This window comes from Anomaloglossus baeobatrachus, chromosome 4 (assembly GCF_048569485.1).
Source record: "Anomaloglossus baeobatrachus isolate aAnoBae1 chromosome 4, aAnoBae1.hap1, whole genome shotgun sequence".
Taxonomy (NCBI): domain Eukaryota; kingdom Metazoa; phylum Chordata; class Amphibia; order Anura; family Aromobatidae; genus Anomaloglossus; species Anomaloglossus baeobatrachus.
In genome coordinates, this window is record NC_134356.1 from 373282320 (window position 1) to 373308723 (window position 26404).

Sequence of the window (26404 nt, forward strand, 5' to 3'; positions counted from 1 at the left end):
GTGACATCACCAGATCTCAAAGGTCAAGGAGCCCCGGGGGTCACTTCATGGGGATGAGCGGACCGCATAAGCGCCACTCAGAGGCAGAATTGGCTGAACAGGGTATTTAGAAAAGGTTTTCCCTATCAGTTTTACAGAGATGTGGCCACTAATGCAGAGCAGTGAACCACGCCTTTAATTCACCTGCAAACTAGATTTTACTATTTGTTAAATAATTATTTGCCTCATGTTATTTGTTAAATCTGACCATGATAAAATAATGCTGTGCTTTACAGACATTTCTGAAGGAACGCTTTGACAGTGATGAACTCAAACCTGAATCCTGGCTGTCTATGGAGGGTGGAAAAACATGCACTGATTGTGGAATCCTAGCTGAGGACACAGCCCTTTATTTTTGGTCAGCTTCCATTCGGCAAACAGTCACCCAGGATCTAGATTTAAGAGGAGCAAAGTAAGACTCAGTAAAATTGTATGGTATTATATATTAACAGTAAATATTTCACATAGAGCTAGAATCACAATTGTATCACAGTAGAGGATAAACATATTCACGTCTAATTATACCACTAACTGATACATTAAACAATAATTATTCTTCTAGGTTTGTTCAATATTGGGCAAGGATTGGCAGTGAAAATATAACATCTTGCCATAAACCAACATGTAGGAAAGAAGGTGTTCTTTTAGATTATTCGACTGATGGAGGTAGGTTTTACTGAATACATGAAAGTATTTTGGCTTCTGGTGAAATTCAGTAAGTTAGCAGCATTTAATTAATTTCTATGTATCGTATTTTTCGTTTTATAAGACGCACCTGATTTTAAGACGCACCCCCAAATTTGGTGAAGGAAAAGAGATTTTTTTTTTAATGTTAAATGGGGTCCATCTTATAATGCCAGTGTCCGTCTAACAAATCATATAGGGTATATGTCCCTTATAGCTCCCTAAAATTAGCCCCCCTTAATCTGGATATGGCCCCCTTATATTGAATATAGCCCCCTTGTGCTGGGACACGTCCCCCTGTGCTGCCCATGGCCCCTATAGATGGCACATCTCCCCTGTTAGATATGGCCCCTATAGATGGGACATCTCCCCTGTGTTTGATATGGCCCCCATACAGCTGCCCATGGCCCCTATAGATGGCACATCTCCCCTGTGTTAGATATGGCCCCCATGTGTGCTGCCCATGGCCACTATAGATGGCACATCTCCCCGGTGTTAGATATGGCCCCCATGTGTGCTGCCTATGGCCCCTATATATGGCACATCTCCCCTGTGTTAGATATCGCCCCCATGCTGCTGCCCATAATAAAATAAAACACTCTTTCCTTACCTTCTCAGCGCTGTCCCTTCTCGTGTCTCCCACCTCGCAGTTGAGCTCCAGCTTCCTTACTTCCTGGTTCTTGCTGCCGGTCATGTGATCGGCACGGCAGAGTGATATCATCTCTGCGTGCCTTATCACAGACAACAGCAGCAGGAGACCGGAGATCAGCGCTAGAGGTAAGTAAAGCTTTATTATTTTACTATGGGCAGCAGCACGGGGGCCATATCTAACGCAGGGGGGATCATGTGCGATCAAAGGGAGCACAAGCAGATATAATATGCCCCGCTGCCTCAGCCCCTCAGCGTGATGCAATTTCAGCACCACACTGCTGGACAGCGGCTGTGCATAATATATGAGCGGGAGCAGGAGATCTAACACTGCCGCTCCCATCTTTCCCTGCCCCCAGCAGTGCTCCAGAGCGGACCCTGCAGATTATATATATATATATATATATATATATATATATATATACACACACCCCCTGTATATTCGGTTTATAAGACGCACCCCCTACTTTCCCCCAAAATTTGGGGGAACAAAAGTGTATCTTATAAAGCGAAAAATACTGTATATATCTGAAGCCACCTCTCATTTTTTAAACCTTAGTATTCTATAAAGAATTGAACGTCCTAACAAGCAAAGATCCCATATATTGTCCTGAATGAGGTTAACTTTATAACATTCCTCTAAATCATCAATACTTGTATAGCCTGGTTATACAGTATATGGGAATGTAACAGGTGTTGGCTAAGTTCCAGTATATATATATATATATATATATATATATATATATATATATATATATATATATATATATATTACAGTACAGACCAAATGTTTGGACTAACCATCTCATCTCTAGAACAACTATTAAGAGGAGACTTTGTGCAGCAGGCCTTCATGGTAAAATAGCTGCTAGGAAACCACTGCTAAGGATAGGCAACAAGCAGAAGAGACTTGTTTGGGCTAAAGAACACAAGGGATGGACATTAGACCAGTGGAAATCTGTGCTTTGGTCTGATGAGTCCAAATTTGAGATCTTTGGATCCAACCACTGTTTCTTTGTAGAAAAGGTGAACGGATGGAGTCTACATGCCTGTATCCCACCGTGAAGCATGGAGGAGGAGGTGTGATGGTGTAGGGGGTGCATTGCTGGTGACACTGTTGGGGATTTATTCAAAATTGAAGGCATACAGAACCAGCATGCCTACCTCAGCATCTTGCAGCGGCATTCTATTCCATCCGGTTTGCGTTTAGTTGGACCATCATTTATTTTTCAACAGAACAATGACCCCAAACACACCTCCAGGCTGTGTAAGGGCTATTTGACTAAGAAGGAGAGTGATGGGGTGCTACGCCAGATGACCTGGTCTCCACGGTCACCAGACCTAAACCCAATCGAGATGGTTTAGGGTGAGCTGGACCGCAGAATGAAGGCAAAAGGGCCAACAAGTGCTAAGCATCTCTGGGAACTCCTTCAAGACTGTTGGAAGACCATTTCCGGTGACTACCTCTTGAAGCTCATCAAGAGAATGCCAAGAGTGTGCAAAGCAGTAATCAAAGCAAAAGGTGGCTACTTTGAAGAACCTAGAATATAAGAAATATTTTCAGTTGTTTCACACTTTTTAAGTATTTCATTCCACATGTTTTAATTCATAGTTTTGATGCCTTCAATGTGAATCTACAATTTCATTCATGAAAATAAAGAAAACTCTTTGAATGAGGTGTGTCCAAACTTTTGGTCTGTACTGTATATATATATATATATATATATATATATATATACATATATATATAACAGGTGCATTTAATCTTTTTTAGGGATCTCTTGGACACTTCTTCATGAGATGGATTACCAGAAATACATGGCAGTTCGCTATGATTACATCCTTGTTCCAGATCATGCCCAAACCAACACAACTCGCCTACGATGGTGGCAGCCATTTACTATCAGCAACGGTTATGTAGTGCCAGGTCCGGATCGATCTCAGTGGGCCCTTGATAATATATTAATTGGAGGGGCTGAGATCAACCCCAGTCAGCTCGTTGACACTTTTGATGATGGTACGTATATATCCATGTTAAATATTTCCAGGAATTGAAAATTCCAGTATCCAATTGAATAGCTCATTTCATAGTTGGTCCGGGAAAATTGGTAACGCTCAGAATGCTTAACTCCTCCTTTAGACATCCGTAATATTCAGTCCAATCTCGAATAGCAATGCACGGGCTGGCCGCGCATCTCCCAACCTCAACGTGACAGTCTCAGAAATATACAAAGCTGTTATGCTCGGGTCAGGAGATATGTGGCCAGCCCGTGCATTCGGACTGATGATCAAGGACATCTGAAAGAGTACTGAAATGGAAATGATTAGATTTTAATGGAATGCAGAATTAAAGAATATAAAATTCCACTCTTTCTTCTTGTACCATCTGTTACCGTTCTTCCCCATTTTAGTGCATTGCTAATATTTAGTTTTATAAAGCAAATGCAAAACATACATTTTATCTGATGTTGTAAATAGTAGTGTTTTATCTATAGATTTATGGGTTCAGTATAATGCTACCTGTGATATCTCAAAATCATTAATACTTGTTCTCCTACTAGAAGGTACGTCCCATGATGAACATTGGAGTTTCTACCCCAATGCTGTAAGAACAGCTGGTTTTTGTGGTAACCCATCATTTCATCTTTATTGGCCAAACAAAAAGAAGGACAAAACACACAATATATTGTCCTCCAGGGAACTCATTATTCAACCTGGCTACATGATACAATTCAAGGTAGGATTTCTATACCAACATATATATGCATAACCATTTTTTAACACATTTTTTAGGTCAAACATTCTCTGTTGCTTAGTTTTATTGTTTTAAGCTATGGCTAGAGTATGAACAAACTATAAAACCCATTACAATTAATATATGTGCAATATATACTAATATTCAGTATAGTACAGAAAATGGGGTTTAAGGATGTACATTCTCCCCTGTTACTTCTCATCTAGAGTTCTCTTTCAAATAACACTAGCTTGTAATGAAAGTACAGTGGCAAATATAACTATAGAGGGTCACTATTCTATATAATCTGTATAACATATGAAGGAATAGTCACTGGAGATGTCTAAGGAGGACACAATTGTTATAGTTTTATAAATGCACAGTTTCTAGTCACTTTTTGATCCTAGCACAGATATAATAAAGCATAATTAAAGGGGTTTTCCCAAGAACAATGTTCGTTTTAAAGTTGATTTTTAATCAATTGATCTTAGAATAATAATAATTTCGACAATTGGATGTATTTAAAAAAAATATTCATGTGCTGAGATAATCTTTTAAATGTGCCCCTGCTGTGTACTGTGTAATGGCTGTGTCTGACCGTACAGGAACATGGTCTGATGATACCACAGCTCCTGGGCAGGGGAGGAAGTAATAAAGTATACAGACATTACAGGTTGGGATCACAAATTATTCTTTCTATGATGTAAATCATTTTTAAAAACAGGCAAAAAAATGCTTTTCCAGAAAAAAAAAGAATCAGATACAATCGCATGCTGTGCTACCTGTACACTCTTTTGCTTCCCCTTCCTCCCAGCCCAGGAGATGTGGTATGATCAGACCATGTCCCTGTACGGTCAGACACGGCCATTACACAGTACATAGCAGGAGCACATTTATAAGATTATCTCAGCACAGGAACATTTATATTAAACACATCCAATTGTATAGATTATTATTATTATAAGCTCTATTGATTAAAATCAACTTTTAAATTAACATGGGAAAACCCCTTTAAGGGGGTATTACTGCCAAAAATATTAAATCACTAGATAATTTCCTTGGTAAGTGATAAACATTATGTTAGTTTGGGTTTGACCATTGGGAGCAGTTGGCTAATTCTCACAAAGCCATAGACTTTGAATGGTTGGTAAGGTGCATGCTTGACCTCCACCCCATTCAAGTCTTTTCTATACAATATAAGGGCTTGTTCGCACGTAAATTCTGACATTTCTGCAGTGATTTGGCAGTGGATGTGTACTTCAAATCGCTGCAGAAACACTGGGTAATGGATGCAGTGTTTCAGCACATTAGATGCCGAATTCATGCGCTATGGATGCTGCCTCTCCCATAGACAGAGTGGGAGCAGCATCCAAAGCGCACAAATTAATTGACATGTTGCATTTTTGAATGCACTGATTTGGGTCAAAATTTTAGCATCCAAATCGCTGCGTTCAAAAAAAGCAACGTGCGCGCGTGTCATGCACAATCTACATAGATTGTGCTGGGGATGCAGGACACATGCATTTATGCTGCAGTGCTAAACGCAGCGTAAGGCTGTGTGTGCACGTTGCATTCTATTCCGCAGCGTGTAAGTTACTGCCTGTGCATCTCAGAACGCAGCCGAAAAAGCTGCGTTCTGAGACGCATTCGGCAGAACGCAACGTGCGCACATTCCTGGAGAATACATGTGTTTTGGATGCTTTCTCTGCCATAGAATGAGTGGAAAAAGCATCCAGAACGCACATTTTTCACAGTGCGGTCCCACTTGGCTCTGCAGCATCCCCATAGACTTGCAGCAGAGCCAAGTGGGACCGCACTGCCAAAGAGAGCATGGCTGGCTGCGAAACAGAGCCGCGCGATCAGAATGAACTCGGATGAACTTCACCCGACTTCATTGTGATCGCGCGGCTCTGTGCATGTGCCACGGCTTGATTTGCGGTCACACGTGAAGGACTCATCTGTGATCGCAAATCCCCTGAGTGACTGCAGTGAGCCACGCGATCAGCTGTGCTTTCACTCAGGTTACTCGCGGCCACAGCTGCTGTCCTCCACCTGAGAGCTGTGGCCGCGAGTAACCTCAGTGACAGCACAGCTGATCGCGCGACTCACTTCAGTTGCTGCATGGAGCTCACAAGAGCGGCGGTGTTCTACTGCCGCTTCTGTCAGCTTCCGATGTAGCAGAGCTGAAAGCGTCGTGGGACCTTGCGTGGATTACGTCAGACCTGGAGGTGTTTTTGAGGGGTTAATAAAATGGTGAAAGAGGGTGGTTTTTTTTGTCTTTCATTCCAAATAAATGATTTTTTGGATGTGTGTGTTTATTTTCTTTAACATTCAGGTTAATCATGGAAGGTATCTTGGGGAGACACCTGCCATGATTAACCTAGGACTTAGTGGCAGCTATGGGCTGCTGCCATTAACTCCTTATTACCCCGTTTGCCACCGCACCAGGGCAATTCGGGATGAGCCGGGTAAAGTCCCGGGACTGTTGCATCTAATGGATCTATCTGGACCATCTAATGCGGCAATTCCGGGCGGCTGCTGGCTGATATTGTTAGGTTGGGGGGATCCCCATAACGTGGAGCTCCCCATCCTGAGAATTACAGCCTTCAGCCGGGTGGCTTTACCCTGGCTGGTATCCAAATTGGGGGGACCGCACGTCGTTTTTTGTTTTTTTTTCAATTATTTATTTTACTGCTCGATATAGACATGCCCACCGGCGGCTGTGATTGGTTGCAGTGAGACAGCTGTCACTCAGCGTGGGGGCATGTCTGACTGCAACCAATCATAGGCGCCGGTGGGCGGGGAAAGCAGGGAATATGTGATGGATTAATGAGCGGCCGGCATTTTCAAAAGAGGATAAGCTGCCACAGTGTGATTGTCATGCAGCGCCGCGCCGGTGATTGTGGATCGGTGAGTATGAGTGAGGGGGTGGGAGGGAGAGACCGACATGGAAAGAGAGAGAGATAGACATATAGAGAGAGAGACCGACCGACAAACCGACTGACAGAGAGAGAAAGACGAAAGACCTGCCTTTGTTATGTTAAAAAAAACATGCAGATCGCAACAATAATGCAGTGCAAACGCACTGCTTCACATTTTGGCAGTGTTTTTCTACAACTCATTGATTTCAATGGGTGTAGAACGCTGCCAAAATGGCAAAAACAATTGACATGTTGCTTCTTCAAACGCAGAGATTTTGACAAATTTTTTTTCAAAACGCTGCGTTTCAAAAAGCATTGTGTGCACAGATTTTGCATGATTCTCATAAACTTTGTTGGGGAAGCACAACGCATACATTTTGTCAATGACACAGTGCAATTGTAAACGCAGCCAAAACGCAGAAAAAAACGCAACGTGCGCACATGCCCTAAATGCATGATATTACGCAACGTGCGCATGAGCCCTAAAGGTATGAGGAGTTATTTTCGCAATAGATAAAGGCTCAAGCAATCTAACCCCTTTCAAGCTAGCATTTATCACTTACCCTTTGAGTAGGTGATAAAGGCTTTTGTCTGGAATACCTCTAAAAAATGTTTTCAAAAGATAAAATTACAAATAGGAAAATTCACAATAAAAAAAAGAACAGTTTACACTATATGTCAGGTATTACAAAGACATCTCCTTCATACAACAGAAGGCAGACTTATATTACAAGTGTTTACGATCTATGTCTTCCAAAGATACGTAAATGATTGCTGGTATTCATTACATTGCTATATTATTCACTGCACCTTGCTTTCTTCCATTTCCATGTACTTTTGCTATTTAATTTCCATACAACTGCATCTATATATTTTCTGTTTTTTTTTAGATTGTGGTTGGTTGTGAAGCAAATTCATGTGTTGATCTTCATTCAGTTATGCTTGAGTATTCAAAGGATGCCAGGTAAGACAGAGAAGATTTCATTGAATTGTTACAGTAATCTTCACAGTCAGATGTGCTTGTTACCAAGATAAAGCAATTCACATAGCAATTTTTTTGGAACTCAATGCTGAAGTTGGTCCCCATATATAATGCTTCTAGTTTTTTAAAAGCATTTTTTACTTTCCAGCATTTTTTCCACACCTATCTCATTTTTTTGCACAGTACTGTACATTCAAATTTCAGAAATGTCCCCATCACTATTGATTACTATATGTATGCTCCACTAGCAGTGAGGCAAATTTTTGCATTAGAATTGTGTTTCTGTAATTGACCTTATCTTCTGTTTATTATTTTTAATAGAACGGATTTGTGGCAGCTGGTTCAGACACAGTGTCTTCCTTCCTCATCAAATAGCATTGGCTGCTCGCCATTCCAGTTCCATGAAGGCACAGTCTATAACTCCATCAACAGCTCAGTCTGGAAAAGAGTAACATTGCAACTTCCAGATTATGTTTCCTCCAGGTATTCAGTAGTCAATGTCATGTGGTACCAAAAGAATAATTCTCCTGCGATTTGTTTTCAGATGTAATGTTTTAAGCACAGCAATAATTTCCACTTATTTGGCATGTTACTGAAGTAGTCTGCAAAAGTTGGAATTTATTTTCAACCATGTATTCATAGGATACTTTTGCAAAGTTCAAATAACACTGTTGTACAAGTCCAGAGATCAGCCCTTAAAGGAGTTATCCAGTTTTTTTTTATATCAATGGCCTATTCTTAGGATAGGCGATCAATATCAGATTAGTATGGCGCTGGCAACGGACAGATGGAATTTTTCGAGGAGCTGCACTGCAGAGCTCTGTCCACTGTATAGTAGCTGTGGCCGAGTACTGCACATCCACCCCTATTCAAATTATTATTATTAATATTATTATTTATTGTTATAGCACCATTTATTCCATGGTCCACTGCAGTCCATACTTTTTTTTTTTGCACTGAGATTCTAAAATGTCAATGCAGTGAACAAAACTCGAACATAATCGAGAGGCTGTAGTGATGGGAAGCTGGTCTTCCCAGAGAGGAGGTAAACATGATTTATTACCATGTTTACTTCCTAGAACTTCACCTGGCTCATCCCGATTGCCCTGATGCGGAGGCAATAAGGGGTTAATGACAGTTCACAGCTGCAACCAAGCCTTAGATCAGTAATGGGGAGGTTCTATGACAACCCACCCATCACTAATCTGTAAGATAAAAAAAATAAAAAACACCAAAAAAATCCTTTAATTGAAAAAAGCCTCTTTCTCCAAGTTATTAACCCCAAAACAGCAAGTTCCTACGTAATCCACATGAGGCCCCACAACGATTCAGGCTCTGCTACATACATACTGAAGTCACAGCGCACGGGCACAAAACATGTCCGCACGCTGTGGGCTTTAGGCAGAGACTGAGTTGCAGCAATGAACAGTGACGTCACTCAGTTTAGTTGCGGTCACAGCTGTAAGGTTTTCTGCTAGGCAGTGCAAATTTGGTGCTGAAATGTCTGGACCAGATTTCTGCACCAAAGTTGCATCTTCTGGCAGAAAACCGCACTGAAAGGGTGTCAAAACCGTTTTTGTGTGGGGTTTTTTTGCCAAGAGATGCAGATTTGGTGCTGAAATTTATATACCATATTCTTGCACCAAATCTGCATCTCCTGGCAGAAAAAAAACACATCAAAACTTCATGCATTATGATGCAGCTTTGATGCAGAGGTTTTTTTCACCGCCTGTACGCAGCTTGTTTCTCTGAAACAGACCCTCATCAGGTGATGGAAGCAGTGTGAGTAACATCGCCGCCACCCCCGATGACAATTTGTTTCAGTGCGGTGATAGAACCAAGGGCTTTTTTTTAATAAACTAAAAAACGTATTGACCTAAATTTACTAATAAAGTGAGGTATGTGTCATAGCAAACTATTTTAGAATAATCTTAATACGTAAAAGCATTCCAAACTTATTGCCACATAGTTATTGCAATGCCAAATTGTAGCTATGTCCTAATATTTCAAATAGTGTTGTTTTTTTTTAAGCAAAAAGGGGCATTTTGCTAATGAGATGGGTTTTTTTGTTCCTCAGTGCTACACAGTTCCGCTGGATTCAGAAAGGGGATGAAACTGAAAAGCAGAGTTGGGCTGTTGATCATGTATACATTGGAGAAGCTTGTCCTAAGCTTTGTAGTGGACATGGATACTGTACAACTGGAGCTGTTTGCATATGTGATGAGGGATATCAAGGTAATCTTGTAATAGTTTTAATGTGAAGAATTGATGTTAGGGCCCAGTACTTATGTTGTTAAGATAGGATATAACATTTTGATAAATGGTATTCTGACCTCTAGGATCAACACTAATCCTGAGTTCAAGTTGTTAAATACTATAGATATACAGTATGTATCTTTTTATTGCAGGTGATGATTGCTCATTGTTTAGCCATGACCTCCCAAGCTACATTAAAGATAATTTTGAATCAGAAAAGGTAACGGAAATTAATTGGGAAAATATTCAAGGAGGCACTATTGGAAATGGATGTGGTCAACTTGCACCTTATGCCCATGGAGACTCTCTTTATTTTAATGGATGCCAAATAAGACAAGCCATAACAAAGCCCCTTGATCTTACCCGTGCCAGGTATGACAGATTCTGACATACACAGATATGCTATATGTAAAAGTATAAAAACATTGTCATCTAAGCATTTTTTTTCTATGTGCCTCTCTTAACAGCAAAATAATGTTTGTGCTTCAGATCGGAAGCATTGCCCAAACAGAGAGCTGCAATACTAACTTAACTGATGCAAATACTGTAGACAAGGCTGTACTACTACAGTACAGTGTCAATAATGGGATAACATGGCAAGTCATTGCACAGCACCAGCCAAAAGACTTCATACAAGCACAAAGAGTGTCTTACAATATTCCACTGTAAGTAACTATTGTTCTTCCTTATTCGTTGAGTCATTATGTTCCGGATAGAGTTTTCAAGGTAAACAAGTAGATAACCTGTCCAAAAACCCCCCAAATGCTTTACATGGCTGTTGGGTAAACGATGCTTCAGCTGATTGTTTGGCTGACAGCCATTTTGCCCGTCTCTCCTACACACAGGAACACGTGTTTGACTAAAGACTCCTGTGCTCTCTGCTGGCATTCATCTCTGCTAGTGACTTATTTTCGAGAGAACAAAGCGATCAGCAGTGCAAAATTTGAGATACCCAATTATTTTCTTTCCCAACAGATGGCCAGCGCATCCATACACATTCGAGTGTCGGCTGTACCCATCGATACCGGTGGGTATAGCTGACATTCAATTAATGTGCATTGGAGAACAAAGCGATCAGCAGTCCAAAATTGGACATGCCTGATTGACATCTTCTCCAACAGATGGGAAGCACCCACATACACATTTGAGTTTCGGCTGTACCCATCAATACTGATGGGTGCAGCTGACATTTGTCTAATGCGCACTGGAGTTTTACTTCAGGAACCTGCATCTATCTGTGAACAGAATGGTCGGGTCACTCATAAGAGTGCGTAACAATTTTTAATGCTTCTGAAATAACAGCTGATCGCCTGTATGTTCAGTTGTGTATGGTATTACCCTCATCCAAATTCACTTAACTAGAAACACCAATGTATTTCCCAAATGTCAATTTGGGGTAATTTTGGAAAGGATCTATTAATCCTATAATTTATTTAGGAATTTGTAGCTAGTGTTCATTCGTGATTTGTCATGATTTGCAGTGAACGTAACTTTTCTTTTCTACAGAGAAGCCCGTATGAAAGGAGTCCTTTTACGGTGGTGGCAGCCACGCCACAGTGGATCAGGTCATGATCAGTGGGCTCTGGATCATGTAGAAGTTGTACTGTGAGTATCTGCTCTGCCCATATATCCCTTATACAGAAACATTCCAACTCCATCGCTAGAAAACAAATCCATTCATCTATCTTTGTGTGGATATGTAAGTATCCACCTTTCATACACATTGTAACAATTGTTATCTTCTGGTGACTGATCTAAGTTAATAAGAGTTATCGCAAAATAATTAATTCTGACATGCCATACAAGTCAGATCTGTGCTGTCCAAACCTAACAGAAACCAAGAATGGACTGATCTTTCCTTCATTTATCAATAGGTATATTGAAATATACAGAAATTAGGAAAAAGTCCAAGTCTGTCACTCCATGTATAGTCTTGCTAACACTGGCTCATTTATATGTTCTGTATGTTCTGTGGGTATCCCATGTCTCACACCATAAATTCTTGGATATTTAGATATGTGTGCTATACAGGCTATAATGAACAACCTCCATCATTTGACACCTATTAACTAGAGATGAGTGAACCCGAGGTTCGGTGTTCGCACCAAACATAGACTTTAAAAAAAAACAAAAAACAGTGCAGAGTTCGAGGTGCTCTACGTATGCAAACCATTCACGTGAGCATCGCTCGGTTGTACTTGGCGAGCCACTTGCAGTGTATGAACGGGTCAAACTGAGGGTAACAACAATGTGCTTGGATGTAGCGTGCACCCAAAAAAAAAAAAAAAGTAGAAATACCACCCACCCTCCCCCCGGAAGTGATATTTTTATGACTGGCTGCATGTGGGCAGAGACCCAAACTGCCCAATTAGTGACTTCCATTGGGGTTCAGGTCAAGTCTGGGTCCAAAACCAACCTTTATCTAAAAGTGAACCTGACAAACCAAACTTCCACGGGTTTCGCTTATCTCTGCTATTAACTTCTTCAACCCAAGCCTGTTTTCATCTTCCTGACCAGGCCAATTTTTTCAATTTTGACCAATGTCACTTTATGTGGTAATAACGCCAATGCTTCAATGGATCCCAGTGATTCCGAGATATTTTTTTTTTCATGACATATTGTACCTCATGTTAATGATAATCTTAACACGATAATTTTTTGTGTTTACTTGTAAAAATATAAATTTGCTGAAAATTTTCAAAAAATTCACAATTTTTAAACTTTTAACTTTTATGCCCTTAAACCAGAGAGTTATGTCACATAAAATATTTAATAAATAACATTTCCCACATGTCTTCTTTACATCCACACAATTTTTGAAACATTTTTTTGCTAGTAAATGCGTTAAAAGTTTAAAAGCAATTTCTAATTTTTGTAACAAAATTTACAAAATCAATTTTTTTTATGGACCACATCACATTTGAAGTGACTTTGAGAAGCCTAGGCGACAGAAAATACCCAAAAGTGACACCATTCTAAAAACTGTACACCTCATACCGCTCAAAACCACATCCAAGAAGTTTATTAATCTTTCAGGTGCTTCACAGGAATTAAAAGAAAAAACTGAAATTTTATTTTTTTCCCCATAAAAATGTTATTTTAGCCCCAACCTTGAGCCCCCAGGTGTTTCACAGAATTTTATAATGGTGAGCCATGAAAATAAATAAAATCTAAATTTTCTTACAAAAATATCGCTTTAGCTCCAAATTTAGTAACAGGAAAAAATGGACCATACAGTTTTGTTTTGGAATTTCTCCTGAGTATAGAAGTACCCAGTGTGTGGTGGAAAACTACCGTTTGGGCACACGGCAGAGCTTAGAAGGGAAGGAGCGCTATTTGACTTTTAGAACGCAAAATCATCTGAAATCGATATTGGTCACCATGCTGTGTTTGCAGAGCCCCTGAACAGTGTAATCCCCCACAAATGACCCCATTTTAAAAAATAGCCCCCTCAAGGAATTTATCTAGATGTGTGGTGAGAACCTTGAACCCCTGAGTGCATTACAGAATTTTATAATGTTGAGCCATGAAAAGAATAAAAAAGTCTAATTTTTCCCACAGAAATTTTGGGTTTATTTTCACAAAGGCAAAAGGGAAAAATGCACCATAATATTTGTTGTGCAATTTTTCCTGAGTACGCTGATACCTCATATGTGGTAGAAAACTACAGCATGGGTCAGAAGTAAAGGAGCGCCACTTTGGCTGGAATAGATAACAAACACCATGTCACATTTGAAGAGCCACTGACATGTCAAAATAGCACATACCCCAACAAATGACCCTATTTTGGAAACTACACCTCTCGAGGAATTAATTTAGGGGATTAGTGAGCATTTTTAACCCTGAAGCAATTCACAGAATTGTATAACAATGGACTGAGCAAATTAAAATTACCATTTTTTTCCACTGCTTTGGCCCAAAGTTTTTAATTTTCAAAAGGGGTAATGGGAGAAAATGAATGGTACAGCTTCTTGTGCAATTTCTCCTGGGTACGCAAATTCCCCATATGTGGTTGAGAACTACTTTTGAGGCACAGTACAAAGCTCAGAAAGGAAAGAACACCATATTGGACTTTAAATTTTGCTGGAATGATTTGAGGATGTCATGTCACATTGTCAGAGCCCTTGAGGTACCAGAACAGCTGAAACACCCCCACAAGTAACCTCATCTTACAAACTACACCCCTCAATGAATTCACGTAAGGGTATAGGTGTGTCACAGAATTTTATATCATTAGGAAGTGAAGAAAAAAATAATTACATTTTTACAACAAACTTTTTGTTTTAGCCCCAGATTTTATATTTTCACAGAGAGAAAAGTGTAAAAAGGGCTCTAAAATTTGGCACATAATTTCTGCTGAATCTGGCAATGCCCAACATGTGGCAGTACAATACTGCTTAGCCACGCAACGAGATTCAGGAAGGAAGGAGCGCTATTTGACTCTGAGTACAAATTTTAGTACAATAGTTTGCGGACTCCATATACAGAGCCCCTAAGTGCCAAAAGAGTACAAACCCCCTTAATTAACCATATTTTGAAACTTACACCCCTCTAGAAATGTATCTACAGGTGTAGCGACAATTTTGACTCCATGGGTGTTTTCCAGAAACAAGCAGCAATGGATGTTGCTGAGTGAAAATTGAAAATCTACTATTGTAGTGCCCAGTACGTTGCTGTGCCCAGTATGTTGTAGTAGTCATACATTGTGCCCAGCTTGTGCTTCCGGAGACACGCACTTTGTAAATTAAGCAGGTTTCCTCAATACAGAAATGCCAGACATGTGGATGTAATATATGGTATAGGCGCACTGTGGGGCTCAGTAGGGAGAAAAGAATTTGGATGTGGGAGCAAAGATTTTGATGGATTTCTTTTTTGGGGCGAGCTATAGTGCTTTTTCAGAGCCTTTGTGCTGCCAGTAACGTGGAAGTCCCCTATATTTCCAATTACAGATGACAGACCAGAGTGGGGACTTGTTTTTTTGTGGAGTTAAAGCTTCCATTGGTCACATTTTACATAAAAAAAAGTTGGGTCACATTTACCCCATGCTCTATGCTGAGCACTTACATTGTGGTTTCCATCTAAATCTCCGAATAACGGGATTCAGATAATGCCCCTGAGGGATCTGTGGCGCCCCTAAGTATATCAGGGTGCCACAGGGTACTGCAATCCTTACCCAGGGTCGCACGAGTCACACGTGAGTCAGTCGCAAGTGTGATTCCGGCCTTAGCAAACACCTATAAAGAGCAGGTCTCCAGATGGTGACTTTTGAGAGGAACCCAACACAGAAGAGCAGATCTGGATGCACTTTTACTGGGCTTGGGAGAGAAGGGATAAATTAAGTATGTATGCTGGAGATAGGATGATAGCATCAGTCAAAGGGGTACTTATGGCTGCATGTAATATTGGGTGGAGCCCCTGAATGTAAGTGTGCTGCCTTGGTATGATTTCTACAGGGAAGCTTCGGCTGTCATTGTACTGGTAACAGGTGCTCTGGTATTACTACTGTTAAAGGAAAGGGAGGGGGGGGTAACTTAAATGTGGCTTGTAGTAATGAGCGAGTGTATTCACCATTGCCCTATACTCAATCTAGCATCAGGGTGCCATAGGCCAGGTGAAACTTTGTCTGCTGCAGGAACAAGCAAACAGGCTCAGCCACGAGACTCACAGGCATGAGGACCCTTGATGTGGGTTGTGAGCATCCTTACTTTGGCCAAAATGTCAACTAATTCCTCATATATTTCTATCATATATATTTTTTTGCACTTATCATATCTTTATACAGGATGCATCCAGGTCCATTAATTTAGGCCTTGTAAACTAGGGTCTCCGTTCCTGTGTGGTGCACTTATATAGTGCTGGGCAACCCGCCTAGTGAAATATTATGGGCGTCATCAATAGGCTGTAAGCCACACACCGTGCACTTACATGTGTGAACGGTGCCCTATACAAGCCATTTGTGTGCAATTTTAATACTAAGAAATCACCCCCTCCATGGAGTGGCAGTGTATGAGTGGTTGCTCCATCAGTGTTTTGCACCTGCTGGCTCCATCTTTATTAAGGAGTTTTGCTGCATCCTGTGAGTGCATTTGTTTCTGTGGCCTGGGCAGGTAAAGATTGTTGCCCTTTCTTGCTGTGAATTTTTTTCATATATTAAATAACTAGTTTAAAATGCGCAAGGTATGTGGTAAGGGACAGGGAAGTGGACATGCTGCTGATGGTGCACGCAGAGTCCGAGGCCGTAGGCCAGGTGAAACTTTGTCTGTTGTAGGAACACCGCAAACAGGCTCAGCCACGAGACCTAGCTTCTTGTCCCACTTTGCAGGAGGACACCTGACACCACTTCTTGAAGTCAGAACAGTGCGAACAGGTGGTCGGTTGGATGGCAGATAATGCCTCCAATGTGTTTCCCAGCACCACCCTGTCTTCCACACGGTCCTATTTCACTAGCCAAGAGTCTGGACCACATAATCCTCCCCCTGATCCTCCCACCACAGTCCCTGGAAACAAGTGATCCCACACTCGGACACTATGAGCTGCTTTTTACATTTCCATTTTTTGATTCTGGCTTCTCGCCTTGCACGATTCAAAAGTGATATGAAGAATTTGTGTGTAGTGATGCCCAAATATTTAAGCAGCCAAGATCAGAAGAAGATGATGGTGGGGAACGGGAATAAATGTCTCAAGAGCTAGATGATGGTGAGACACAGTTGCCAACAAGTGATGTTGTTAAGTCAACAAGTCAGGAAGATCAGAGTGCGGAAGTGGAAGACAAGGTGGTGAATGATGAAGTCACCAACCCAACCTAATAAGGTGCCATGCAGAGCTAGGGGAGAAGCACAGAGGAGGAGGGATCCGCAGCAGTGCAACAGGCAGGAAAAGGCAGTTAAGTGTCAAAATATTAGGTGCCCCAATTGAGGGCTACAACACAGAGCAAAATTATAATATGAAATGTGCAAAATATATTGTAGTAATAGATCGATAAAAGTGCAGGTAAAAAAAGATACGCCCCCAGGAAGAAGCTATACCGCAAAATGCATCGGGCAGGAGGCTGCCGCACATAGAGCTCTTTCTTGATCCGCAGTAAGGTTCCTACTTTATGAAATAATTAATTCTATATTGTCACCATCCTGGGTTTCCCCAAAGTACATTCTTACTGTGCAATTTGGCAAACAGACCACTAGATGTCTCTATTCCTTCAGATATATACAGTATATGAGTCTATGAACATTTCTTTTTTACCTGTACTTTGATTGATCTGTTATTACAACATATTTTGCACATATGATGTTATAATTTTGCTCTGTGTTGCAGCCCTCAATTGACGCATCAAATATTTTGACATTTTATCATTGTTTTAATTATTGTATTTAATACAATAGTGATTTTTTTAGTGCATAAGTGATTCGCTATCTACTGAAAATGCTGACAGGCTGACTTTGATCAAAATGACAGTAGTGGAACCTAAAGCCAATTCAAATGTTCCCTTTTTTGTAGTGTATTCCCATGCACCCCTTCCCACCCATAAAAGGCTATATGGTTCATAGTTTCTTATTTTTTTTGTACTTCTCCTCCACTATATCAACAGGGTCATCTGCCCTTGCACCAAATTTTTAGAGGGTCATCATGTAGCCCTTGCTCCAAGTTCTAAGATGGTAAACAGGCGTCCCTCGATCAAAATTTTTACAGGGTCATCAGGTGGCCCTTGTGCCAAATTTTTCCAGTGTGTGTATGATGCCCTCGTTCAGAATTTTTCAGGATGTGTATGAGGCCTACCACTACAATTCTCTTACATATACAGATAACCCCAGGGGTAAATGTTTTTCAGCACTTGCATTTAGTGCATAGGCATTAGTAGTCTAGGAGTTCCACTCCTTAAAAATGGGAAAAAGATGTTTTCTGAGGCCCTCCTCTACGTGTGTCTTCCAGGGTGTATTGCAGTCTCTTCTTCTATTCTTTGGAAGCCCTTGCACTTAGTGCATACGTTAATATGATTACGGAATAGCGGGGAATCAGGGCTCCTAAGCTGTCCTTCAAGCTAGGAGGCCCTATGCTATCCCTACAAGGAAACTAGAGTATGATCTCCAGCACTTCAAAGAAGGTTAAAAATATTTATTGAGGTTCTATTAAAAAAGATCCATCGATCATGAAAACAGTGAGGGGGGACACATTAAGAGAAATCCAACATGTTTCAGCTAGTAGAGGATTGGCAATCCTTGAATAAGGCTCTACTAGCTGAAACATGTTGGATTTCTCTTAATGTGTCACCCCTCACTGTTTTCATGATCGATGGATCTTTTTTAATAGAACCTCAATAAATATTTTTAACCTTCTTTGAAGTGCTGGAGATCATACTCTAGTTTCCTTGTCTGTGTTCTGCCTGAGGCCAGGGCAGCTCCGTGCACCAACACCGATCCTGACCTGGACTTTAGGAAGGGTGAGCTGAACTACTTTTTCTATTTTCTGTCTATGCTATCTCTAACCTCAGGGATATTCTTGATGGTGGAGATGCTCAAGTCTCCTTCCTGGCCCTGCTCCTGACCAGTCCTGATCTGAGTCCCTCTTCCCCTAGGGAGGAACAGGACAGGAGTGAGATGAAACCCACAGATAAAGACAGACAAGGGAAAACCAAAACTCTTTCACACAGCTCACACACAAAGGTTAAGACAATAAGAAATTCAGGAGGAAAAACAAGAACAGAAAGGAAGCTACAAAACAACAGGGGTAAGCTCCACAACTGCACCTAGCAATGAGCACAACTTTAACCAGAAAGTCTGTGACACCACACTTCACAGACCAACAAAGACAAACTATAGCTGGCATGGGTGGAAGAATTTAACCAGCAGAAATAGGAGGGGAGCAGATGTGATAGGCCTCCACACATGTGATCAAAGGAGCAAGCAGACCAGCAGAGATTAACTCTTGCTAGCCTGCCTATGAATCAGCACATAGCCCGAGTCTGCCTGTGTTGATCCCAGACATTAGAGAAACCAATGGGTGAAGTGTCCGAATCTGCAATCTGAACAGAGCCCAACACCGCCATGACAGTTGGTGAAGTTTGTGGAAAACTCTGTGTGAAATAGGTTTTACGATTCTAAGAGTCTCACGACCTAAGTAATTTTAACAGAATTTCTATGAGGCCCACCTTTATGTCTACAACAGGGTGTATCGGAGTCCCTTTTCCGTCTAATGTTTGGCAGTTCTTGCATTGTACGCATAGGCTTTGTGAGTTTCAAAGTCCCAGCTTTTTAAATTAAGCAGGATGTGTCTGACCATGTCACACGCACCACATGCCCAGATAAATTAGTAAAGTGTTAAAATTACATTTACCAGTGACTACCGGTGGGTATAGTTTTATCCCCCCCCCCTATCTCATTTCAGGGGGGGGGGGTGAGAGCTGACATCACCGTGAAAGGAGATCTGGAAGTGTTTGTAAATATACATAACTCTGTAGCCACTGTGTATTGATACAGCATGTCTGAATTATGTATCATTATGTATCAATCCCTTTCAGATATAATCTCATCAAATGATCAAATGATAATACATAAGCAGCTTCAGTGTTTCATAGAGCGCTGGAGGTCACAACTCAATACAAATCTGAGAGCCTCATTCTGACCTCGTTCTGGCTCTCTTACAGTTGTATTGGGAACTTGTGACATAACTTCTGACTTCCAGGAAGTCAGAAGGTTACAGTCACAAGATGCCGCTGAGGGACCGGAGCGGAGCTGAAAAAGCAGGAGGTAGGTATAATATCAGGGGCAGGAGGCTTAGATTTAAAGTACCACGCCAGAGCTCAAAAAAAAAAAATAAATGCTGGAGTGGTGCTTGCAAAACAATTATCATATCTAGTATCATTCTGTTAAAAAAAAGTCCAGGCCTTCAAAATATAAAACTATTTAAACTACGGTACATTTTAAACTGCGAAAAGAAAAAAAATCATATTCTCATGAAAATGTCATACATACCCCAAAATGATTTTGATGAAAACGATGGCTCAAGATGCAAAAACAAACCCTCAAAAAGCTCAACTGACAAAAAAACCCTTTTTTTCATTCACAAATTTCCAAAAAACCTTCACCACTAAAATAGTAATTAAAAAAAACCTGTAGTTTGGTATCACTGAAATCATATTGACATGGAGAATCATGTTTGTCGGGTCATTTACAATGAAGGGCATTAAACAGAAAACAAAAATGGCGGTTTTGGTTTGTTTTTACAATTTCACTGCACTTGGAATTTTTTTCCTGTTTTGCAGTACATTTTATGGTAAAATGAATGATGTCATTCAAAACCAAAACTCATCCCACAAATACAGTCCTCATCTATTTTCTCATCCTAGAGAATCAGGTCCATTATACAAGAGTTTGATCAGAGTATGAGTATAGTGAGAGCCGATTCTCCCGGATGAGGAGAACATGGAGAAAAAAGTTTCCCCATCTTCTCCACTGTGTCAGTCCTAGAAAATCAGGCAACACTCAGATGCCATCAAATTGCTGTCCGATGTTTTCAGTGGACCCATTGAGTTGCCTAGCCAAGTGCAATCTGATATTCGGATCAAGCTCAGACATGCTGTGATTTTTTTTTTTCCTCAAAACAGATTGGTTCGAGGAAAAAATGGCGACATGTGCACAGCCCCATGGAGTAACATTGGTTCAAGTGCGATCCGATGTTTTGACTGAAAATATGATTTGACTGACCCCTTCATGTAGGTCAGGGTGCTGAACCACCACCAATAGCCGTCATGGGACCAGATAACAGCTGATCAGCAGTAATAGTGGTTGAAAATCCAGGATCCAGACAAAAAAAAAAAAACATCAGCAGGATACTTTTCAAGTAGAAGTTTGTCACCTAGTAGCCTATATGGATAGGATACATTTGTATTCTCCTATTTGAGGCTCCTATTTGCCTGCTGAGCTGTGCGCTCCTGTCTGCTGAGCTGTGCGCTCCTGTCTGCTGAGCTGTGCCCTCCTGCCTGCTGAGCTGTGCCCTCCTGCCTGCTGAGCTGTGCCCTCCTGCCTGATGAGCTGTGCCCTCCTGCCTGATGAGCTGTGCCCTCCTGCCTGATGAGCTGTGCCCTCCTGCCTGCTGAGCTGTGCGCTCCTGCCTGCTGAGATGTGCGCTCCTGTCTGCTGAGCTGTGCCCTTCTGCCTGTTGAGCTGTGCGCTGTTACCTGATGAGCTGTGCGCTGTTGCCTGATGAGCTGTGCGCTCCTGCCTGCTGAGCTGTGCACTCCTTCCTGCTGAGCTGTGCGCTCCTGCCTGAGCTGTGCGCTTCTCAGGAGTCTATTATGTGAGCAGTGGGGTCCCAGGACATGAAACCCTCGATCTGTAGTCAAATCAAATGCCTGCTAAATATGATGAACTAGGAGTAGTTACGCAGTGGCGTAGCAACTGCTTTTGCTGCTCGGGGCGGTCATTAAATTTGCCGCACCCCTCCGTTAGCCATCGATAATCCAGAATCTATATAACTTGGGTATCTTGGGTACTGGGTGACGGATGGAGGGGGCAGCGGCTGATGGGGAAAGCGGTGGCGTATGAAGGGGGGCAGTGGCTAATGGGGAGAGTGGTGGCGGATGCAGGGGGGCAGTGGCTGATGGGGAGAGCGGTGGCGGATGGAGGGGGCGCAGCAAATGGAGGAGGGCGATGGCAGATCGGAGGCAGTAGCGGCGGTGGATCGGGGGCGGTGAATACTGCTGCTGCGGCGCGGCTGAAAAGGGGCAGTGGCGGGGGCAGCGGTGGATCGGGGTCTGATCGGGGGTAGTGGTGAATCGGGGGCACTTACCAAATGGCACTTGCAGGGATCACTCGCCTCAGCTTTCACGGATGAAGTGAAGCTGAGGGGAGTGGTCACCTACAGGTCACCGGCCCCAGATCGAAGGTGATTGGAGAGATTGGTCACAAGGCCGATCTCTCCAATTAGAGCTAGAGGCGGGTGAAAAAGTTCACCCAGCTCCAGCCAGTGATCAGTGCTATAGCTGCACTGATCATGGCTGGATTTGAATGTTTCAGCCATTTTCAATGGCTGAAATATCACAGTGGCTGTGATTGGCTGAGCGGCGTTCGTCAGCCAATCACAGCCTCCGTAGGTCCGGGGGGAGGGAGACACCACCCCTCCTGAGGTCAGGCACAGGTCCCCTCCTCCCCGAATCTAAGGTTTTTGCACACTGATCACAGCCACCGAGGCTCCAGGACCGCGATTTTGCCATTACGTACAGGGTACGTCATGGGTCTTTAAGTACAAAGTCACCATAACGTACCCAGTATGTCATTGGTCGTTAAGAGGTTAATCAACAATTATTATTTCTTCTATGTTTTTCTATTTTTTACCCCCTATATGCCGCCCCCCTGACACGTGCCGCCTGGGGCGGACCGCCCCCTTCGGCTCCCCTTTGCTTTGCCACTGTATTTATGCTATAACTAGTGTTGAGCGGACCCGGATCCACAAAAAACAGATCCCCACGGTTTGAGCGCCCGATCAGAGTCCGACCAGTACCCAGGCTTTGGGGTGCACGATCCGGATCAGTTTTTTTTTTTTTTTTCTCTCTCCTCTCTCTCTCTCGTCCCAGATCCGGCTCCCCATTCATTTACATGGCCGCGGATTCCGGATCGGATCCGGACTTCGGCGGCAACCCGATCCGGATCCGCCGGACCAGGATTATGGCCGATCCACTCAACTCTAGCTATAACAAAAGAAATCACAGAAAAGAAATGTTCCTTATATTACCACTAGGTGGCAATATACATCATTCATCATCTGGTTTGAACTCTGCATACTGAAACAATGATCATAAGTGACAATTTCTTTTTATATTTAGCAAAAATAATCCAGCATGTGTGGGATTGTCGATGTGCTAATTATAAAATTTGTCAGACTTTGGATGCTTTAAAGAGTTATTTTCATTTTGTTTGTAATCCATAGGCTTGCCCACTGAAAAGATAAAATAAGCTTTACTCACTCACCAATACCCTGGTCTTTGACAAGACGCAGGAGTATCAAAACTACGGTATGTTGTATGTGATCGCTGCTGTCAATTCCTAGGCTTAGCGGTGTCGTACTGACTGAATTGGCATTCTCGCAGAGCCCAGTGCTTGGTTTTAGCGGTCACTTGTGATGTAGTCATAACGTCACGGCTGCAGACTGTCGGTATCATCGGACATGTGGTGGATGAGTTACTGATAGTATGGTCTTTACAATGGGCAAGTAATAATAATAATAATAATAATAATAATAATAAAATAACAAAAACTTTAATGACCCCACAGCTTAGTGGGTTATTCTTTTCATTTGGGCCATTTATATCAATTCACTAAACAAGTTCACAAAGTGCCTGGATCTTGCAAAATATATTACTGCTTCAGGATACTAGATTATGCGATTTGCCGCTGATCAGGGAATTAGTTTGACTGCCAAATACAGAATTGGGAATTAATTTTAATCTTCCTCATGGTGTTAAGTGATTTGTATTTATTTTTTCCTAATAAATATAGGAGGGTATTTATAAAGCCAGGGTGCCAGAATTCTGACTCAAATTATAACAAAAGACTGGCATTCATGACTTACACCATATTTATTATATATTTTAGACACTTTGCTCCTTGACTGACAGGGGGATTTGGTCTAACATGTGACACCATGTACCAAGTAAGCCAACTAAAAGGTGGCATAGATTTAGACAGCCTTAAAATTAGAAATTTACCAAACAGCATGAACCGCTATTATAAATCTGGAGCATTTTGAGATTGTCTAGTTTAAAGTCCAACACACAGACTAATGTCAGCCGAACCTGCAGATATTGATGGGTTCTGCCAACCACTAATATATATGGGTTCCCCGGCCAACTGATTGTTGGGGGAGATGTAATTTGGGCATGTCCGATTTTGGACTGCTGATTGCATTGTTTTCCCAGAGATGTGCCACCAGCATGTCTGTTTTAGGTTTTCTCGTAGAGAACACAGGAGCGCTCGGCCGAACGAATACTCTTGTGTATGGGAAAGACAGCTAAGATAGCATTGGCTGAAGTAGAGGAGCACCAAGAGATAAGTGTTTTATCAAAACTACAGCAAGAACCCCCATGAGTGAGCCAGCCAGGCTCTCTGTCCCCACATCATGCTGCTCTCAGGAGGGTAGGATAACCCTGCTGACAGATTCTCCACAGCAACTTTGCTTGAACAATGGGACACTTTCTTATTCACTGTAAGGCACCAATTATTCGTTCTTCTTTCTGCTGAAAATTTATTCCATAATTATGTCTATTTATATTCTATTTACTGACAACAACCTGGATGGGGTAATCCTGTCTCAACAATCCTTGGATGCCTCTTTTATCTGAAAAATAATGCTGTTTTTAATGGTTAACACTAGTTTGCTCCCCCTTTGTGTATCCTGGCACAGTATTCTGGTCAAAAGGCTGACGCGATGTCATGTGCAACCAAGGTCTTTTTAGATGCTACCACTATCTGTGTATATGCACCTGTAAATTGCTGGAACTGCCTGTGTATATTCTTTGCACATCATCCTTTTATTTGCTCTTAAAAAAACACGCTCTTTTCTGCTGCACCAAAAGGAAAAACGTCACACCATGTCTGCATGTGCATCTGGAGCTATTGCAATGTAGAAGAGCCATTACAGAGGGAAAATGTTGTCCACCTACAAAGAATGGAGAGGTCTGTAATTATTATCACAGGTACACTTCAACTTTGTCAGACAGAATAAAAAAAAAAATCCAGAAATCACATTGTATGATTTTTAAATAATTAATTTTTACATGAAATAATTATTTGATACAATAGAAAAACAGAACTTAATATATATTACAGAAACCTTTGCTTGCAGTTAAAGAGGTCAGATGTTTTCTGTTCTTGAGCAAGGTTGCACACGCTGCAGCAGGGATTTTGGCCCACCCCTCCATACAGATCTTCTCTAGATCTTCAGATTTTGGAGCTGTCACTGGGCAACATTAAGTTTCAGCTCTCTCCAAAGATTTTCTATTGGGTTCAGGACTGGAGACTAGCTAGGCCACTCCAGAACCTTGAAATGCTTCTTTCGGAGCCACTCCTTAGTTGGCCTGGCTGTGTGTTTCAGGTTATTGTGAAGACCCAGCCACAGCGAATCTTCAATGCTCTTACTAAGAGATGAATGTTGTTGGCAAAAATCTTGCACAACATGACCCTATCCATCCTCTCTTCAATATGATGCAGTCGTCCTGTCCCCTTTGCAGAAAAGCACCCACAAAGTATGATGTTTCCACCCAAATGCTTCTCAGTTGGGACTGTGTTCTTGGGGTTGAACTCATTCTTCTTTCTCTAAACATGGTGAATGGAGGTGATACCAAAATTTTCTATTTTTTTCTCATCTGACCATATGACTTTCTCCCATGCCTCCCCTGGATCATTCAGATGGTCATTGGTGAATATGAAATGGGCCTGGACATGTGCTGGTCATGATGGCGTAGTGTGTTACTAATGATAATCTTTGAGATTGTGGTCCCAGCTCTCTTCAGGTCATTGACCAAGTCCTCCCGTGTAGTTCTGGGCTGATTCCTGACCTTTCTCAGAATCATCCTTACCCCACGAGGTGAGATCTTGTATTGAATCCTAGACCAAGTAGGATTGATGGTCATCTTGTGTTTCTTCCATTTTCTAATAATTGCACCAACAGTTGTTGCCTTCTCACCAAGCTACTTGCCTATTGTGCATCCCAGCCTTGTACAGGTCTACAATTTTGTCCCTAGTGTCCTTAGACAGCTCTTTGGTCTTGGATCTAGTGGAGAGGTTGGAGTGTGATTGAGTGCGTGGACTGGTGTCTTTTATACAGGTAATGAGTTCATACAGGACCAATTAATACAGGTAATGAGTGCAAAGTAGGAGGTCTTCTTAAAGAAAAAATAACAGGTCTGTCAGAGACAGAATTCTTGTTGGTTGGTAGGTGAAACTTACTTCATGCAATAAAATGCAAATTAATTATTTAAAAATCATACAATGTGATTTTCTGGATTTTTTTTATTCTGTCTGCCACAGTTGAAGTGTAGCTACGATAAATACTACAGACCTCTCCATTCGTTGTAGGTGGGAAAACTTGCAAAATCGGCAGTGTATCAAATACTTATTTTCCCCACTGTATGTGTGGAGACCTCGTTCTCAA

At 41.7% G+C, this 26404-nt stretch overlaps 1 protein-coding gene across 4 annotated transcripts in view; it reads left to right on the top strand.

The window, feature by feature from the left end:
- The window catches only part of RELN (reelin), a 906715-nt gene that overhangs the window by 870832 nt on the left and 9479 nt on the right, over window positions 1-26404 (top strand). For 2 of the 4 annotated variants that reach the window (XM_075345182.1, XM_075345180.1), the window contains 10 exons: window positions 276-451; window positions 602-705; window positions 3146-3388; window positions 3933-4108; window positions 7917-7990; window positions 8330-8491; window positions 10086-10243; window positions 10417-10636; window positions 10732-10929; window positions 11771-11869. In XM_075345182.1, the coding sequence (XP_075201297.1) occupies window positions 276-451; window positions 602-705; window positions 3146-3388; window positions 3933-4108; window positions 7917-7990; window positions 8330-8491; window positions 10086-10243; window positions 10417-10636; window positions 10732-10929; window positions 11771-11869 (1610 nt within the window). The remainder of the gene's footprint in view (window positions 1-275; window positions 452-601; window positions 706-3145; window positions 3389-3932; window positions 4109-7916; window positions 7991-8329; window positions 8492-10085; window positions 10244-10416; window positions 10637-10731; window positions 10930-11770; window positions 11870-26404) is intronic. The other 2 variants (XM_075345183.1, XM_075345181.1) reach the window with 1 other exon arrangement.